Source organism: Canis lupus, chromosome 11 (assembly GCF_003254725.2).
Source record: "Canis lupus dingo isolate Sandy chromosome 11, ASM325472v2, whole genome shotgun sequence".
In the NCBI taxonomy this organism is placed as follows: Eukaryota; Metazoa; Chordata; class Mammalia; order Carnivora; family Canidae; genus Canis; species Canis lupus.
Genome location: NC_064253.1, coordinates 60,831,315 through 60,850,657, shown reverse-complemented (window position 1 = coordinate 60,850,657; position 19,343 = coordinate 60,831,315). Strand labels below are relative to the sequence as shown.

At 43.3% G+C, this 19,343-nt stretch overlaps 2 protein-coding genes and 1 long non-coding RNA gene across 12 annotated transcripts in view; 1 reads left to right on the top strand and 2 right to left on the bottom strand.

The window, feature by feature from the left end:
- Positions 1-14,473, bottom strand: part of FSD1L (fibronectin type III and SPRY domain containing 1 like) — a 72,687-nt gene extending 58,214 nt beyond the window's left edge. For 8 of the 10 annotated variants that reach the window (XR_003130301.3, XM_025433428.3, XM_025433429.3 and 5 more), the window contains exon 1: positions 14,392-14,473. Coding sequence is in view for 9 of the 10 variants with exons in the window: in XM_025433428.3 (XP_025289213.1) it covers positions 14,392-14,445 (54 nt within the window). In the remaining variant the exon portion in view is untranslated. Of the gene's footprint in view, positions 1-9,254; positions 9,875-14,391 lie in introns of those variants that run through there. The other 2 variants (XM_025433433.3, XM_049116343.1) reach the window with 1 other exon arrangement.
- Positions 1-18,267, top strand: part of LOC118350322 (uncharacterized) — a 70,047-nt gene extending 51,780 nt beyond the window's left edge. The window contains exons 2-3 of the long non-coding RNA XR_004803933.2: positions 5,497-5,589; positions 18,131-18,267. This is a non-coding gene — a long non-coding RNA (uncharacterized LOC118350322). The remainder of the gene's footprint in view (positions 1-5,496; positions 5,590-18,130) is intronic.
- Positions 17,345-19,343, bottom strand: part of SLC44A1 (solute carrier family 44 member 1) — a 193,557-nt gene continuing 191,558 nt past the window's right edge. The window contains exon 16 of the mRNA XM_049116338.1: positions 17,345-18,224. Within this exon, the coding sequence (XP_048972295.1) occupies positions 18,210-18,224 (15 nt within the window). The 3' untranslated portion in view covers positions 17,345-18,209. The remainder of the gene's footprint in view (positions 18,225-19,343) is intronic.

Below are 19,343 nucleotides of genomic sequence, written 5' to 3'. Positions count from 1 at the left end.
CTATAAACACTGTTCTAAAATGTATACACAACGTATTGTTAAAAGAAGTTCCATCATTAAGATAAGTTCCAAAAAGGTATTTATGGAATGGACTTATTGTAGAATACATTTGCGTCAATTATTATCAAAACCTGATGATAGACGACACCTGCTCTGTCGGATTCTACCAATGTGAAAGGATGCCTACAAGGATCTCAGATTTCATCTCAGACCTCAAGTCTCCCATTACCTTTCAATATAATTATATTAGAAGACTTCAGGTGGCCATGACTAAAAGTTCTAGGTGATACAGGTCTGAAGATGCGCTTCGCCAAATACCAAATTTGCTGGATCACAATAAAATACATAGGGCATATATCTCTAAAAGAAGTGTGCACAGGCAATCTCAGCCATTATCCTTCGGTCAAGAACCACAGTTACCAGGACCTCAAAAATCTACTATATCAGGATTTAGCCTCTCAATTACTTGACAAGGGAAACTGGCTCAGATAAGTGCTATGCTAACAAACACAAAAAAAGGGAGGGGGGCTATATACCTCTCCAAGCACAACTGCAATCATTCCCATGGAATGGATCAAAAATCTAGGATGCTGCGATGTGCAAGGCATGAGGTATCCTCTTCAAAGAAGCATAGCTTAATATTATGCTGATAGTCACAATCGCGAAGTAAAGGCACAATCAACAGTCTCTTCCACAAAATAACACTTTTATACTCTTAAGTATAGCACCATTTTAAGCTCTTTACATATATTAATTCATTTAACCCTCTCAAGAATCCTATGAAGTAGGACACTAATATTATCCCTATTTTCCAATTTGGAAGCTGAGATATAGAGAGGTTAAATAATAGTTTGCTCAAGATCTCCATGCTAACGTGGCAGAGCCTGGATTCAAATTAAGGCAGTCTCACTCCTAAGTCTGTGCTCTTAATTATTACACTGTATTACCTGAAAATAAAGATGAGAGGTAAATGAAAAGAGTATCTAAGGGCACCAAAAAGACTAAGATTTTACTTCAAGACTGTAAAAACTGGAGCTAAAAAAAAAACTGGAGCTGATTAGCAGATTGTAACATATACCACCCTGCCAGATACAAGAGGAACAAAAACAGCTATTCTTACTATAGGCATCTTATTAAGCCTGAGAACATAATGACTTTCAACATTTGAAAGGGCACGGTTCTACTCGTTTTAGCTTAATATATGTGAAGATGCCAAATTCAAATATTGAGTGTTAATTCTGCTACATTCAACAAAAACTCTGCCAAGTTGGGTTACTTACTTAGAAACTATCCAGTGCAGTAAGTTCCTGAAATTACGTTTCAGAAACCTCCTGTTCTTAGAACCAGTGGCAGAAATTCATTATACCCAGGTTTATATGCTAGTCTGAATTTGAGGACCTCAATGACCAAGCAGTCATAATTAGAGAAACACCTTGACATATGAATTTCCGACCAGCATCTACTCACACTGACAAGATCTCTGATTCAAATTCTACATTAGTATTCCAGACCATCAAAATACACAAATCTAGAATTACTGCAAATATCACTAGTCAATCTACAATTTAAGAAGGTCAAACTATTCTTATGGCCATTTCAGTAGTATTCACTAAGCACATAGAAAGTGTGCCAGATGCTATGCTAAACATAATAGATTTTTAAAAAGTGGTATCAGCCTTTCCATTTAACGGCTCAAGAAAAGGAAAGTAAGAGAAGAAATTCTCTTACAAAAAATAAAAAAATAGAAAAAAAAAGAAATTTTCTTACATCACATAGCTATCAAGCGGCAGTCACAATTCAAATCTAGGAAGCTCCCTCTATTTTCATGGTACCCTAGGCTGCTTACACTGCCATGGACTGTACATAACAAGCATAGTGTTCCTGCAATTAGAGTAAAGGGATCAATGAAACCAGGATATAGCATTTCTGGAAAACATCCTTATGCCACCAGAAATGATACCACTTGCATCACACCACACCATAGACTTTTCCTTTGAATTAGGTAACAAGAACTGAAATCCAGAACGCTCTATCCAGCTGGTAAGCTAGACAATCAGAATCTCACCAGCTGACCATAGCTCTGACAACACAAATAAAAGTATTATGCTCAGATGTTATATGAAGAACTGAAAAAGGAGAATTATATATTGCTGAGGAATTCAGGAATCTGATCATCATAACTGGTAGAAAGCCATGCCCTCTTTTATCAGTGAAACAGTTAGGAACACCACCTGTTTACAGAGGCAACTGAGGTGATCCACAGAAAAAAATCTAATAAAAGACCTGGTGGGAAATGCTGCCTTTCAACCTTGAACCCAGCTGGAAGATATGAGGACAGAAGAGGTACTCTCTCACCTAGGATTTGAAGAAATATAATGAATGACGACCTAGGGAAGCTTTACCCTTGCACAGTGACCTCTGAATTGGCTGTTCCATTCAGTGAAGTCTAGGAAGCTCATATTCAGCCAGAGAAACCAGAGGTCCCACCATCTGAGGGAGGTGCAAAGGGAATGAAGACAGGGTACACTCAGGCTCTGCGGTGGCAATACAAACTAACAATCCTTGTGTCTTTTTTTTCTTAAGATTTTATTTATTCACAAGAGACGGGGGGGGGGGGCACAGACGGGGGGGGGGGGGGCACAGACGAAGGCAGAGGGAGAAGCAGAACAACCCTTCTCAAGGGCAACTTGGCAATATGTACCAAAAGATTTTTAAAACTTTAGACAGATTGACTCAATAATTCCATTTCTACTAAATTTATTCTAAGTTGGGATGCCTGGGTGGCTCAGCGGTTTAGTGCCTGCCTATGGCCCAGGACATGATCCTAGAGTTCCAGGATTGAGTCCCACTTTGGGCTCCCTGCATGGAGCCTGCTTCTCCCTCTGCCTGTGTTTATGCCTCTCTCTCTCATGAATAAATAAAATATTTTTAAAAGTAAATAAATAGGGCAGCCCAGGTGGCTCAGTGGTTTAGCGCTGCCTTCAGCCCAGAGCCTGATCCTGGGGACCCGGGATCAAGTCCCACGTCGGGCTCCTGCATGGAACCTGCTTCTTCCTCTGCCTGTGTCTCTGCCTCTCTCTCTCCGTGTCTCTCATGAATAAATAAAATCTTTTAAAAAAATTTTAAAAGTAAATAAGTAAATAAATTTATTCTAAGTAAATAACTAAAGGTATAAACAGAGACTTGACTATATTTGTCTCAGTGTTATTTATAACACAAGAAGGTTGGGACCAACATAAACATACAATAAAGAGTACTGATTAAAAATCAAGTAATATACAGCCATACAAAAGAATTCTGAATTAAGTGCTGTAGAATGATATTAACATGGTAAAAGATTTATAATGTATTAATTGAAAGGCAAATTAGAAAACAGTATTACCATACATGATACCATAGTCTTTTTAAGTTCTATATTCATTTAAAAACTGGAATGTAATACATACAAATGCTAAAACAGGTTATCCCTGAGTGGCAGGATTTGGGTGATTTTTCATTTTATTTTCATTTATCTGTATTTCCTATTTTCCTACAATAAGTTTGTATTAATTATAATGTAACAAAAGTGCATAGACTGGCTGTGCTAACTCCTAGTTATATAAATTAGCTAAAAATATAATTAGCTATCAATCAACAAGTATCAATAACTAAAACCAGATTCTACCAGAACCCTGTGGCTGAGAAGAATGTCAAAAAAAGAAAGCTGGAGACAAAATCTACCTACTTTAAAATATTGTCCACCGTAGCTTAGAGTGGATTACCTATCATCATGGCAAACACTCAGTATGTGTTTACTGCATGAATAATCCTGTTTACATTCAGCCAGGCATTGCAAAAAAGCACTGTATTAAAATTAAAATTTTTTAAAAAAATCTGCTTCACCATTGACCCTTGAATTGCCTGGGTTGGAACTGTCCCAGTGCACTTATAAATGGACTTTTTACAGTTCATTACTGTAAATATATTTTCCCTTTCTTATAATTTTCTTAACATTTTCTTTGTGCTAGCTTACTGTACCATAAGCTATAGCTTAATGTACCATATACTGTAAGAATAGAGTATATGGTACATATAACATACAAAATATATGCTCAATGACTGTTTATGTTATCCATAGGCTTCCAGTTTACTGTTTCAGTCAACAGCAGGCTATCTGTAGTTAAGTTTGGGGGGAGTCAAAAGTTATATGCATATATATTTCCAACCGAATCAGGGGCATGTCAGCACCCCTAACTCCTGTGCTGTTCAAGGGTCAATTGTATTTCCAATTTTTTAAAACTTCCAAGTTCAATAACATATGAATAAATCTGTATTTAAATATAGTGATCAAGAGTATGTCAGTATGGTCCTTTGAAAAGGGTACCTCATGCCTGTACATCCCAGATTACTTTGATCCATTCCCTGGGAATGACTGTGGTTGCATTTGGGTAGGATACATAAAACTCCACTTCCTGTTCAGAGTTCTACTTTAGAAAGCTAAGACATTCTCTCAAAAAAGAAGAGCTAGAGAGAGAGGATACATACACCTACACACACATACACACACACACACACGAAAAATAAAGATTGTATACAGGGCATCAAGAGAGACCAAATTCCAGAGTTTTATATAAATCATGTCCTAGGGACGCCTGGGTGGCTCAGCAGTTTGGCACGCCTTTGGCGCAGGGCGTGATCCTAGAGTCCCAGGATCCAGTCCCGCATCGGGCTCCCTGCATGGAGCCTGCTTCTCCCTCTGCCTGTGTCTCTGCCTCTGTGTGTGTGTGTGTGTGTCTCATGAATAAATAAATAAAATCATTTTAAAAATCATGTTCTACTCTTTCTATCAACGATTTTCACTAGATTTAATTAGCTTCTTTAAAAAAACTACTTTATGGTGGCACCTGGGTGGCTAAAGTTAGCTAAGCGCCTGCCTTCAGCTCAGGTCATGATCCTAGGGTCCTGGGATCCAGCCCAAGGTCAAGGCTCCCTTCTCAGCGGGAGCTCTCTGTTTTGCCTTTTCCCTCTGCCCCTCCTGCTGCTCGTGCTCTCTCTCTCTCTTTCTCTCAAATAAATAAAAAATAAATACTTTAATTTTATTTATTTGAGAGAGAGCGACTGAGCATGAGCAGGCAAAGGAAGAAGCTGACTCCCCATTGAGTCTGCAGCCACTCAATGACAGGGCCACCCAGGTGCCTCTAAAATCCTTTTTAAAAAACTCTATTTATAGGAATTTGTTCCTAATAACAACTTAAATTTTAATTAATCATATCACATTAAAGACAAAAGATTCAGTAAAGAAGGGTGGTAATGAAAAAAGCTTGGGCTGTGAAAACCAGGTTTGAATCTAGACTATCACTTGCTAGCTGTGCAACTCTGAACAAGTCAGTTAGCCGCCGAGTTTGGTTTTCCATATAGATGTGCAACAGGAATAAGAACTATCATGAAAGTTTAAAGAAATCTAACACAACACTGGATGCAGAATACTCAAATTTTATTTTTCTTTCCTTTCTTCAGGAAATAATATTTTCTTGACTGAGAAAAGGAAGTAATTTCGGAACATGAAATGGCTGGTTATATGGATATGGTGGAGGTCTCTGAATTGCTAAGGTACAATGAAGGGAAAGAATGAATACCAGGGTAGAGGAGGAAACTGGGATAAGGAAGCCACGTGCAGACAGCTACTTGCTACGGCTTGTCACGCTTTAAAACCAATCCTATTCAGTTCATGTGTTCACCCAATTTTCATGTGTCCAGTCTTGTGTCACTACCACTTTCTAAGTAGAAAGTAAAGAATATGCAGGAAAAGGCAGGGAAATCCACCAAAAAACCAAACCCTCCCCCAAAAAGTATGCTCTTAGCACCATCCTGGGGGAGGTTAGGGAGGGAGGCCTAGGGAGGGAGGTTAGGGAGGAAGGTTAGGGAGGGAGGCTAGGAGGGAGGTTAGGGAGGCTAGGAAGGGAGATTAGGGAGGTTAGGGAGGGAGGCTAGGGAGCATGTCTCCCCCAAAAAAGTATGCTCTTAGCACCATCCTTCTTCTGGGCTCCACCTTTATTATTCCTACAGCATGTACCTTTCCTAGAAACAGCAATCCCTATGAATACAAATGATGTCCTGTGCAAAACCTTAAACTATCAAATTCTAAGGACCAAGATTGTAGAAAGGTGTAAATGTCTTTTGTTTCATTGGTTTCTTTGAACATATGTATTTAATCAGGTATGGAAACCTTCGGGATTTTATCTTAAAACCACTTAAGGACATAATCAAAAGGTTTGGGTATTGAACAAAGCCGCCTATCTGTAACATATCCTGTTGGCAAAAGTGTCCCATAAACTGGATATAAACAAAATTCTTCTGTTTATTTCTAAGAGATAATACTGTGGTTTTCTGTATCCAACAGTATGCCTTACATACCCAAGGCAATTATGTTTTCTTCCTCTACTCAAATAGAGCATCTGTTGCTAACACAACACTGAAGTCCAAGTTATTTTCACAGACAAAAAAGCAGCTGGTCAAGCTAATCCATCTGCTGACTAGCCACCATCCAGCTTCTGTAAGACTGTCCAGTTAACTTAACCCCTATTGTCAGACTGCATGAGTCAGAACTCCGAATCCTCTTTCAATTAGAATTCAACAACTCTTTGACACCATCATTTGAAATCACTTATTACAGATATAAAAACAGAAAACATGTTTTAAAACTTAAGGACAAAGGTTAAAAATTGGTAGGCTGGATTAGAAAAAAAATAGTTATACAAATTATCAACAAAAGGAGAAAGTTATTTTCAAGTTGGGATTATGAAATTCGTAACAACAGCCAGCAGAACTTAAGTGCACTAGGCACCAAGGATTTTTAAAAATTAACATGATCCTCACAATAACCCTTTGAGGTAAGTATAATTGTTATCTCTATTCTATAGATGATAAAATAGAGACACACAGCAAATTACCCAAGCTCATTCAACTCATAGATAGTAGTAGGACTGAAGACTTGTCTCCAAAGTCATCCTCTTAATAATTTAAAGGCCAAATCCCAGTGCCTTACTATCAAGTATATATTCAAGCCATCCTCACCATTTGCCATTTGCAGTACCTTACTATTTTCCTTACAATGACTAAAGTACCTATTTTCATTGTAACATTCTATAACAGGGAAGAAAAAGCATGCTAGGGGTGTACTATTTACATAAAGAGAAATAAATACACAGTTCATTATCAGTTGAGGTATATAATGGATTCTGCAGTAATTCATGAGAAAGATGCTCAAATTCATAATAAATTGGTTATAAGCATTAAGATTTTAAGCTATAAGACAAATAGTTTTTTATTGGAAATACTGTTTTTTCTAGAAATAGTATTTGATACCAACAAGTGAAATGGCATTCAACACATTTTCTAGTGTTGAGAGGTTGATTTTCAAAGTTATCACAAAGAATACCTAATTCTTTGCTACTACCTCTGAGGAAACTGCATGTGGTACTTGTAGCTACTCAAAAACTCCATTTGGAATGAGACCAAGTTAGTTCAAATCTTAGCCTTATGACTAGCTGTAGGACCCTGCAAGGGCCACAACTTCCCACTCTTTGAGTTATTAAAGTAAGTGATAATGCATGCCCTGGCAAAATATGACGATCCACATTAAAATACTCTTTAAAATTATACTTTACCACACATGGAGAATTTTAGTACTTTGTAAACTTTAAAACCTTATGTTTTCAAAATAAATTACCTTACTTGATTTTTACAGTAACTGTAAAATATTCTTACTTCCACTGCATAAATGAGGAAATAGATTGATCACAGTTAGAGTGATTTGCTCATATCACAGAGCTAGTAAATAGTAGAATGGACCCCAAGCCTCCGGCCTTCCATTTGCCCTGAACTAACGCCCACTCAGCTATCACATGACTTTACTTTAGAAAAGTTAAATAAGGTGTGAAATGTTTTTACAAATTTAGGCAGAGATGTTTTAAACATAGATATATTCAAAACACGAAATGTCATTTTTTACATACGTCTAACAGTCATGGAAATGAAAACTGAGTATTATTACCCAACTGAGTCTCAAGATGCACGCACACAAATCATACTGCACTTCAGTAAAATACTGTAATAGTCAATGCTTAACACATCACTACACTACCCACCCTCCCGTGCCCCCGGGGCTCCTTGGGGCCGGGAATGCAGGCAAAATTAGAGAAAATACTGTTCCAAAAAGTTTTTCCAGTGCTTTCCATCTAATAATAGAAAAGAATGGCCTGTTGGTTATGCCCTTGTTTTTCCCTGCTACATTATTAATAACACTTGTGTTCCCCTCCTATACCGTACTGTGCTTCAATTGCTATCTAACAAAGAGAACAGGATTTCTATGCAGGGATTATGACAACATTAATAACTCTAATTGTATTCAAAACATTGGCTGTGATCTCCAAACTTTCTTTTTCTTTTTCTTTTTCTTTTTCTTTTTTTTTTTCTTCTTAATTGAAATGACCAGTTCTGCATATCCTCTCCTTAACTTGTTCGGAAAGTCTACAACAGGCCACCATGACCATGAGGTAACTGTGACCAGCGACCAGCCGGTCGGAGAGGGTGTGGGACCGCTGCCAACTCGAAGTCTCTTCTCCCGGTTCAACTAACACCAAACACCAAGACCTGCTTCCGAACTGGTCACGCGGCGGCGGGGCGCGGGGGGCGCGGGGGGCGCGGGGCGCTGCTTCCCGACCCGCAGCACAGCGTAGGGTGCAGAGACAGACGGCTGGGCGGGGGGAAGGAGCATCGGCCTGGGGCCTGGGCGTCGGCAGGCAGACCCCGCTGAGGAGGGATAAACCCGCGCCCGCACGCGGAGGTTCGAGCATCAAAGGGGGCCTAGGGCGCCGCAGAAAATGACGGAGAGAAACCGGGACAGCTCCCTTCTCCCCCCCTCAGGAGCGGGGCCCGGGGCCAAAGGCCAGCTTGGGTCACCCGGCAAGGTCTCCGCAGCCCGGCGGGCGCTGCTTTGCTCTCACGGGGGAGGGAGGCTGGGGGGGGGGGGGGAGGTTGGGGGGGGGGGGAGGCAGGTTAGGGAGAGAGGTTAGGGAGGGAGGTTAGGGAGAGAGAGAGGTTAGGGAGGGAGGCTGAGGGAGGTTAGGGAGGTTAGGGAGGCTAGGGAGGAAGGCTAGTGAGGGCGCGGGGCCCGCAGCCTCGCCCGAGCCACCGCCCCCGAGCCCGGGCCCCCGCCCCGCCCCCCGCCCCCCGCCCCCCACCTCGGCAGCCCCGCGCCGCCCTCCCTCACTCACTTTCTGGGAGTCCATGGCCGGGGGCTCTGTCCGCTGGGCCCGAAGCGGCGTCGAAGAGCCGTGCGGCGAGGCGGAGGGAAGTCGGACACGCCAACACCGGCCCCGCGGCCGCCTCAGCCTCCGGCCGCCCCGCCCGGTCCGCGCCCAGCCCGCGCCCAGCCCGCGCCGCCGCCGTCGCGCCGCGGTTGCCAGGGTAAAAGGGCGGCCCGCGGGGGGAGGGGCCGGAGCGCCCGGCGCATGCGCGCTGCCGCGGGACGGGGTGGGGCGGGGTCCGCGGCTGGCGGGGGTGGGGCGGAGAGCGGGCGCGTCGTCCCTCGGGGCCCGCGGCCGAGCCTCGCCTTCCTTCGCGCATCCTTCTCCCTCCAGCCCGCGCCATCGCTGCGGGCCTCGGAGCGGACCACGGGACGTCCCGCAGCGGGGCCCGTGGGGAGGGCCGGGCAAGGACAGCGCTGACCCTTGGGATAAACCAGCCCCCTCCGCCTCCTGCTCGCCGCTAAAGCGCCCCTGACACCGGCTGCCCAGGCCAGACCAGGCCCACCGACCACCGAAAAGGACAGGGCTGGGCGGGGGGGTGGGAGGGGTGTAGTGGAAGCACGGAAAGGCCTGCAGGAACGTCGCAGAGACCGGAGTAGACCGCGGAGCCCAGCAGACCTTTCCCAGAGAGCCCTCCTGGGCATCCTCCTGGATTCTGAGCAGGTCGCTGTCCCTGGGCCTATTTCACCTTCCTAAAAAAAAAGAGCAATAAAAAGTCAATAATGATGACTTTGCAGAGCGTTCTGAGGATTAAATAACGTATTGCAAGTGCCCAGTACAAGAGAGGTCCAGGACCTTGTCCAAAGTCACACAGTTGCGTGGAAAAGCCACCCTCAAAGCCAGATCCCTCTCCTCAGCCATCTTCAGCAGCGATTTCCATCAGTGAGGGGTGGGGGGAGCAGAACCGCACCTGCCTACCTTAGCTCTGCAACAGCGGTACTGAGAACAATGCATGAACAGGGCTGGAGAGTGGGGGAGTGGGGGGGTGGGGAGGGGTCAGTTTTATCCTTTAATAATTTTTAAACTATTTTTGAAGTTTGAAAAAAAAAGTGCCCAGTACAGAGTTAATGGCCAGTAAATTATAACTGTTGGTGGGGAGCTAGAACCTCCTCAGTCTGACCTGAAGGGACCATGCATGCAGTCTGTAGAAAGCTAGGGGTGGTAGGCTTGAAAAGGTTCTTCCTCTAGCAGAAAAACCTCATCCTCCATTTCAATGACTCTGGAGAGGCTCAGAAGAGTTCCAACTAGTCAATCACTCAGGAATGAACAGAAGGGAAATATATATTGAGTACCTATGAGGTACCAGTTCTCTAAACTGAGAATTCAGCAGTGACAGGGCCCTGCTCTGCAGGGAGAGCTTACAATCTAGTATAGGAGGCAGGGGGGGGAAATATATATATATATATATAGTAAATGGACTCAAAGACTTGTGAGGGCTCCATTTTCTATAAGAAGGTCAGGGAAGGCCTCAGAAGTGACCTGAGCAAAATGAGAGAATGAGCCATACAAATATCTGGGGAAGAGCATTCTAGATAGAAGGAACAGAAAATACAAAGGCCTCGAGAGGGCATGAACTCTATTTAAGAAAAAGCATTTATCCTACAAGGCTATAATTGTCTCCATACAATTATACTCCGTATTGTGACTTCTATGCAGGTTGAAATTTCTTTTACTGGAATCTGGATCGCCAGCACAGGGCCTGCTATCCAGTATGCACTCAATAAATCCTTTTTATACTGGACAGACATATACAAGAAACAAGCTGAAGGACACAAAAGGAAAAACAGGGACTTGGCTTAAGCTAGGAGGAGAGTGTGCTTAAAGGCCAGGGCCCAGGGGGAGCCTATGTGCACAATTTTATCCTGCAGCTGCATGGAGTAATGGCATGCGAACTTGCAGAGAGATGCTCCGTCTCTTGGTATCACGGGAAAGGAGCCTCCTATCCAAGCCACCCCAGTTCCACAAGGAGCAGTGGGAGCAGCCCAGCACATGGCCTCTAGTGCAGGGCTGCGAGCATGAAGGCCATTCTCCGCATTGCATCTGCACTGTCCTCACTGCTGCTGAGTCAGTTTCCCATAAGGGAGAAATGCAGCCTGGGGACTGGAGAACATTAGAGGTCAAACTGCCTGACTGAGCTCCCTAGCCCTGTCCCTGCCTTCTGCTATGGGACTTATCACTAGGGAAGAAACAGCATTTTGCACTGTCCCCAGTTCTCTTGCTGCAAGGACTTGACTTCAGAGAGCAACTCCTGGGCACTTTATGACTGATAGGTATAACCACAGGAGGAGACAGAAAGAGGCTTTGGAGACAGCAAGTCGCAACTGAAATGTGATCACCAGAATACTGTCACAGGTCACATCCTGGGAGCTCACTCCTGGCTCCTCGCCTCCTCACTCCTCTGGTTCTTTCCCGGCAGCCCAGCCAGGAGCCTGCAGCTTTTGACAAGATCTCTGCTTCATTTGACTTCTAAACTTGCCAGATCTCCTCTCCTCTCCTCTCCTCTCCTCTCCTCTCCTCTCCTCTCCTCTCCTCTCCTCTCCTCTCCTCTCCTCTCCTCTCCTCCTCTCCTCTCCTCTCCTTTCCTTCCTTCTTTTTCTTTCTTTTATATATTTTTTAAAGATTTTATTTATTTATTCATGAGAGACACAGAGAGAGAGGCAGAGACATAGGCAGAAGAAAGAACAGGCTCCATGCAGGGAGCCGGATGTGGGACTTGATCCTGGGATTCCAGGATCACGCCCTGGGCTGAAGGCAGGCGCTAAACCGCTGAGCCACCCAGGCATCCCTCTTTTATATTTATTTATTAGAGAGAGAGAGAGAGAGAGAACAAGCAGGGGGAGCTGCAGAGGGAGAGGGAGAAAGAGGCAACCTGTTGAGCAGGAAGCCTAGGACTCTGGGATCATGACCTGAACTGAAGGCAGATGCTCAACTGACTGAGCCACTCAGACACCCCCAGGTCTCTGTTTCTTTAGGCAGATTGACTTCCCTGCCCAGCTCACCTGGGCTTTCTGCTTGCCCTCGTTCCTGTCTCTTCTGGCTGTGACCTCCATTGTCACCAGCCTATACAGGCCCTCTGGCAGCAGCATGCACCTGGCTGGGCACTGAGTCTGCACCCCCACCCCATTCCCGCTGCTTTGGGCCCATGGGCAAGTCCTTTGCCTTTTCTGTACTTACCTTTTCACAGCCAAGTTGATTTGGCAATTTTCAAAAGTAGCTTTACTAATAGAGTAAAGCCGCTGTTCTCAAGCATAATCCGCAGACCAGCTGCATCAGCACCACCTGGTAACTTGTTAGAAGGGCAAATTCTCAGCCTTCACCCCCCAGCCTTCATCTAGGTCAGAAACACTGGCATGAAGGTTCAGAAATCCGTATTTTAACAAGTCCTCCAGGTGATTGATGCCCACTAAAGCTTGAGAACCATTGAACTAAATGAAAGCAAATTGTTTAAAAAAAAGAAGCACCAACTACAAAGGCATAAAAACAGCTGATGTTTGAACCTTTATGTTTCTAATTCTAAGATAGCATATCTAGCCATATGTATTTATTTTATTGAGGTTCCTGGGCCTCTAGGAATACCTTTCTGAGGAAATGTCAAGTTAGAATAACCTTATGTGAAGAGTCTGGCAAAATTGTCTCTTCCAGAAGCCAGAGTCCCCTCATAAATTCTTGGGATGCTCCCATCTCCTGGGAGGGAAAGTTCCTTCCCTTAAGTGTTGCCAACAGTGTTCCCCTTTGAGAGTCTGTATAGGGCCATGGGCCCTGAGTCAGCAGTCTGAATTTACATCCCGCCACCGTCCCCTACCAGCTGTGTAGCCCTCAGTGAGTCTTTCCACCCAGATAAGCCTCAACTTCCTCATCTGTAACAGTGATGAGAGTAGTAGTCATTCCCAGTTATGCTTATTGTGGGGATTAAGGAGATTACATATACAAAGCGCCGGGTTTAGTACGAATTTAACAAATGGTAGCTGTTACTATTATTACATACATCATCTCCTTCTGTGCCACCCTTGGATGGGGAAACCCTCTTAGTCTTTGGGGCCTTAGGAGTCGTATTCTCACCTCTAACTCCCGTTTTCATTGTTATCCTGGATTTTCTGAAGCATAATCACTGGCCAGATGCTGCTCTTGGTTGAAGCTCCAAATCTCCACCTGTTTCTCCCTGTTAATATCTGACCTGAGTCTTAGCATTCACCACCCAACCCAGGGAAACCCTGAGTTTCTCTAAGCATAAGTTTCTTCAGTTGTGAAAGCAGCATCATAACAGTACCACCTGCACAGTTTTTGGATTGATTAAATGAGATAATTCACGTTAAGAGTTTCACAGCATCTGTCATGTAGAAAGTATTCAAAAAATATTAGCTGTCCTCTCTTCCTAATCATTGAAACCTATGTCTTTTTTTCCCCCTGTCTCCTTCTGACTAAAACAGACTCAACCAAAAGTCCTAGAACCCCCTTGAACTCAGAGTACGAAGTTCTGGCCCTAGGAACTCATTTTAGACATTTAAGCTCTCATAGGAGGGAAAGGATGATTTGTTCCTATGTGAGCTCGTGCTGTATGGGGTGGTCCAGCTCCATACCTGGGGGCGCTGTAAGCAAAGTGGGATGCAATCAGTGCACACAAACATGACGGAAGGGCCTGGAAGGCTTATGAGAAGAGACACAATTAAAAGCGCCTGTGAGTATTTAGCCTGGAAAGGAAAAATCTCTCATGCCAGGGAGGACATGATCATTTACCTCAAATCCCTATAGGGTAGTTGTGTGGAAGAGGCAGGTGACTTGTTCTCTAACATCTCACACATAGAATTAGACCCAATTTATGGAAGCTACTAGAAGATGCATTTCCAATCAACAATAAATCCAACTTTCTTGATAGCCATACACAACTGGAATGGGCTTTGGTGGTGAGGTCCCTATCACTGGAGGTTTCCAAGCAGGAGCTAGGCATGTGCTTTGCAGAGCTTTCCTAGGGGGAATCAGGCAGTGGAAGGGTAGATGGCCGAGATAACTTTTTTCATCTTTCCAAACCCTGAGAGTCTGTCATTCTGCAAACTAGAAGCCATGACTATTCATTCCATTTCTGACTCAGCTTTGCAATTGTACTCACCTCTGGAATGTGCTCTGAATCTCTTCTCCCCACCCCCATTCTCATATGCTCCATTGCAGGAGGCCCCTCTCCTTCCTGGGTCAGGGCTTGAAAGGGGCAGTTAACTAAACTGTAGCCATTATGATGTTGCTATGTCACAATACCTTCTCCATGTATTATGGCTTGCTTTATGCTAGGCACTGGAGACACCGAGATAAGAGAAGTCTGGAAGACACAGGTGTTTCCATCAGAGCCTGCCTTGGCTCTCGAAATGTCTCTAGACTCATCTTGTTCAGGGAATGACCAAGGACAAAGCAAATTTATCGGCCTGTATATTTCTTCATTGTGAAAGGATGCTGCCCCCCGCCCCACCCCACCACCTGGTCCCTCCAACACAGAGTTGTTCTCACTGTTCCTATGGTATGGAATAGTATGGGCCAGATTGAGACTAATTGAGACTTGGAAGATAAAGGGCCATAGTGAATTGACCACTGGCTAAGCACCCAGATTCTGATACCAGACTGAATTCAAATGCCAAGCCTAGGGGCATCTGGGTGGCTCTGTGGTTGAGCATCTGCCTTTGGCTCAGGTTGTGATCCCAGGGTCCTGGGATTGAGTTCCACACCGGGTTCCCCGCAGGGAGGCTGCTTCTGCCTCTGCCTATGTCTCCACCTCTCTCTGTGTGTCTCTCATGAATAAATAAATAAATAAAATATTTTTTTAAAAAATGCCAAGTCTACCACTTACCAGTTGTGTGGCCTTGGGTGATTTGGTAACCTCTTTGTACGTCAATGTTCTTATTTGTAAAATGAGGAGTATTAACAATACCCACCTGAAACGGTTGTCATGAAGATGTAAAGTGCTTACCTAGAATAATCCCCGATTTATGGAAAGTACATAGTATATGGTAGCTATCAATTATTTTTATTTTTTGAGGAAGAGAGCAAGAAAAAGAGCAGGAGCAGGGTAGTGGCAGAGGGAGGGAGAGAGATAACCTTAAGCAGGCTCCACTCCCAGCATGAAGCCCAACGAGGGACTCCATCTCACGACCCTGAGATCATGACCTGAGCTGAAGTCAAGAGTTGATCACTTGACTGACTGAACACCCAGGTGCCCCTATCAATTATCATTTTCTAAAATAAACCATTCTCCTGAGCACAGCACCAGGAAATAATGGTGTCTGTGAGCCCTTCGGTATTACTGTGCTCTTATTGTCAGGTTCAGATGGTGCCATGTCAGCACGTCCGAGGGAAATAAATCTCTTGAAATCCACCTCTCATTCTGCAGGGCACTATATGAACTTTTCCTTAGCCATAGGAGTTTTCAAAGGCTGGGGGTGACAGGGGGATGACAGAACCAAAGCTGGACGGGGGAACGTAATACCAGCAGACATGAAGGGAAGACAAAACCCTCTCCAAGCCAAGGAAACAGCATGAGCGAAGTTGGGAACCAAGAACTACTCTGAGGAATGGAGATAGGAGATGAAATGAATGGAAATAGGAGCCCTCAATGTCCTGATACCGGGGAAGTATTAGGAAAACATTGGAACATCTAAGTCATGGACTGTTCTGCAGCATGAAAAATTATCTTTATGAAAACTACATGGTAATGTGAGAGAACGCTTGTATTACAATTTAAAAACAAAACAAGGGGGCAGCCCTGGTGGCTCAGCGGTTTAGTGCCGCCTACAGCCCAGGGCCTGATCCTCGAGACCCAGGATCGAATCCCATGTCGGGCTCCCTGCGTGGAGCCTGCTTCTCCCTCTGCCTGTGTCTCTGCCTCTCTCTCTCTCCTCTCTCTGTCTCTCATGAATAAATAAATAAAACCTTTAAAAATTTTTTTCTTTTGTTTAGTTTTAACTTAGGTACAGTGACATCATATATAAAGCACAGCCTGGTTTCCTGTTATCAAATACTTTTATATGCTTACTTTTCTACTTATATAACAGTGAATCAGGGGTGCCTGGGTGGCTCAGTTGGTTAAGCATCCAGCTCTTGATTTCAGCTCAGGTCATGATCTCTGGGTCTTAAGACTGAGCCCCGTGTTGGCCTGTGGGCTAAGCGTCTGCTTAGGATTCTCTCCCCCCTCCCTGGCACCCTTGCCTCAGCACATGGTTCCTCTCTCTCTCTCTCTCTCTCTCTCTCTCTCTCTCAAAAAAAAAAAAAAAAAGGTGAATCAAAGAGTGGGGGGATTGGTGAAATAAACAATGAGGATTAAAGAGCACATTTATCATGATGAGCTCTGAGTAATGCATACAACTGTTGAATCACTATATTGTACACCTGAAACTAATGTTAACACTGTATGTTAACTATACTGGAATTAACACTAAAAAACTTTAAAGAATCAAAGAGTAGTAAATTGGCTTTGAAATATAAATTCAAATTTGGCATGACTTACTCATGATTTTTTTAAAAAGGAAAGGAGTGGAAAGAGAGATTAGTAGGGGTCAGATTGTTGTGGTCTCTAAATTCCAGGCTGGAGTATTGGGATTTGAGCATGTTGTAAGTGGGAAACCACTTACAAGTTTATGAGCAAAGAGTTATTTTAGGAAACCTGATTTGGCAGGAGGAATAGGAAGGGCATGAGTGGGATGCATCTGGGGTGAGGAGTTGACTGGGGACCCAGAGGCTCAAACATCTCCCTTCTACTCCCTATCCCTTAACCTTCTGGGGTTAGATCTCAAACCCTCCACCCCCATTCAGACTTGGACACCACCATTAGAATACAGTGATTACCTCTGTATTACAAATCTTCAAGTAGTTTTTCAGTTCAATGGAAAAAAAAAACATAAATCAGCCTAATGAAAACTGTTGGCTTTCTTCCTAAGTCATCTGAAACAGGGATCAGCTACCTTTTTCTGGCAACACCCAGATAGTCAATATTTTAGGCTTTGCAGGCCATATGATCTCTACCACAACTATGCAACTATGCCACTGTAGAGAGAAATCAATCATAGACAACACATACAGGATTGGAGATGGCTGTGTTCCCATAAAACTTTATTTACAAAAAATAGGTTGGGGGCTGGATTTGACTCACAGGCCATAGTTTATCAACCTTTCATCTAAAAGCACGTTATGTTATTTTTCTTAGAAAACAATTCTGCAATTATTCAGTGCCTCTAAAGCCTCCCTGACCCTCCCTCTCAGACACTTCCTACATATACCCCCATCCCTGTCTCTAGTTATGAGAGGAATACCAGTGATGATATGATGGGCTAATTATCCCTGCAGTAGTCATAGGCAAAGCAATGTGTTAGAATGAAGGGGCTTTAGACCTAGATCTAGACTTGAGCCTTGACTCTGCCAACTGTGTGATCTTATACATAGTGCACAATCACTCTGAGCCTCCATTTCCTTGTAGGCAAAATGGATAAAGTAGGTGTTTTGTGAAGCGTAAATATTTTAAAGCATTCAGCCTAATGACTGCAATGGAACAGGCACTCAATAAATAGTTATGAACCCACACTGGCTCTATAAATAGCCTGAATGAAGAGAATTTCATTGTGGATCTAGTCTTCAGGCCAGTAGTGGCGCTTGAGGGAGAAGCAGCAGAGATCACGCAAACATACACAAAGCTAGATAAGAAAGCAACTCTAACTTTGAAGACACTGCTGCAAGACAGACTTGCATCAAATTCTTCTGATGAATCATTTATTAGGCAGCCCTACTGTGCCAAATCCACTTGGCTGTTGGTGGTTCAGCAACATGGTCCCCCGCTTCCATTGAAGTAATAAGATCCTGCTCTTCATCCACAGACTCTCAACAGCTGGTGAGTGGGAGATCCTCATGTAAACAGCCTCTTCTGAGTTCATTCTTCCGGGCTCATGGGACCAGTCACCTTCGCTTCAGCTGAAAAATAAACACATCAAGAAAATGAATGCTTCTCTCCTAGGGGAACACAACACAATGAGAATCAATCAATAACAAGAAATAGCATGGGGTCATCTTTAGAGAAGACACTGTGAAATGTAAGAAGGCGAAATACACACACACATACACATGCACACACATGCACACATATTAACAAATAGGAAAAGAGCTTGAGTTCAAATCTTGATTTTTATGCCATTATCAGCTATTTGTGGTCAACTTAGTTAACTTCCATGCCTACATTTCCCCCTGTATCCAATGAAGATAGCTATGGTATGGTCCTTTACAGTTGTTGTGAGGATTAAGTGCATTAACAAATATAAAGTGCTTAAAACAGTGCCTGACATAATAATGAATGTCCAGTTAGTGTTTGCCAATATTGGTATCGGCATTATTCTTTGTTGTTTTTTTTCAACATTATTCTTTGAAAAAGATGTTTTCAGAATAGCTGAACAATGAAGTCAAACACATAGTGAGTCGAATTCAAAAGTAATCTGAAAAATCTGAACCTTTCGCACTCTCAAAGACCCAAACCTGAAATTCAAATAAGACTTTGGATTTCTCCCCGCTGTGACTCAGCAGTAGGACAGGTCAAACCAGGATAATAGGTGTTCTCACTGTTCAATTCAAGAAACAGTGACTGTGTAAAGTGTACCAAAGTTGACAACTATATACTGTGGTTTTATAAAAGGATATCCTTATTCTTAGGAAATATACAATAAAGTTGTTAGGACTAAAGGGTGATGGTGTATGCAAATTATTCTCAAATGGTTCAAAAATATTGGGTGTGTACACATACATAAAAATAAATAAATAAATAAATAAATATGTATATATATATATAGAGAGAGAAATATTTAACAATATGTGTAACAAGAGTTTATATAGTGTTCTGTGTCCCATTCTTATCCCTGTAGCTTTTCTATAAGTTTGAAATATTTTCCCCAAAAAAATTCTTTTTAAACCCATTAGGATGGGTTAAAAATAGAAAAGAAGCATTGACTCCAGCTCAACTATCAAACAAGTGCAGTGCGGATGCAAGGACAATCAGAGGTGACAAGATGCAGTCCAGACAAGATGCCAAGAGAGCTTGGACTT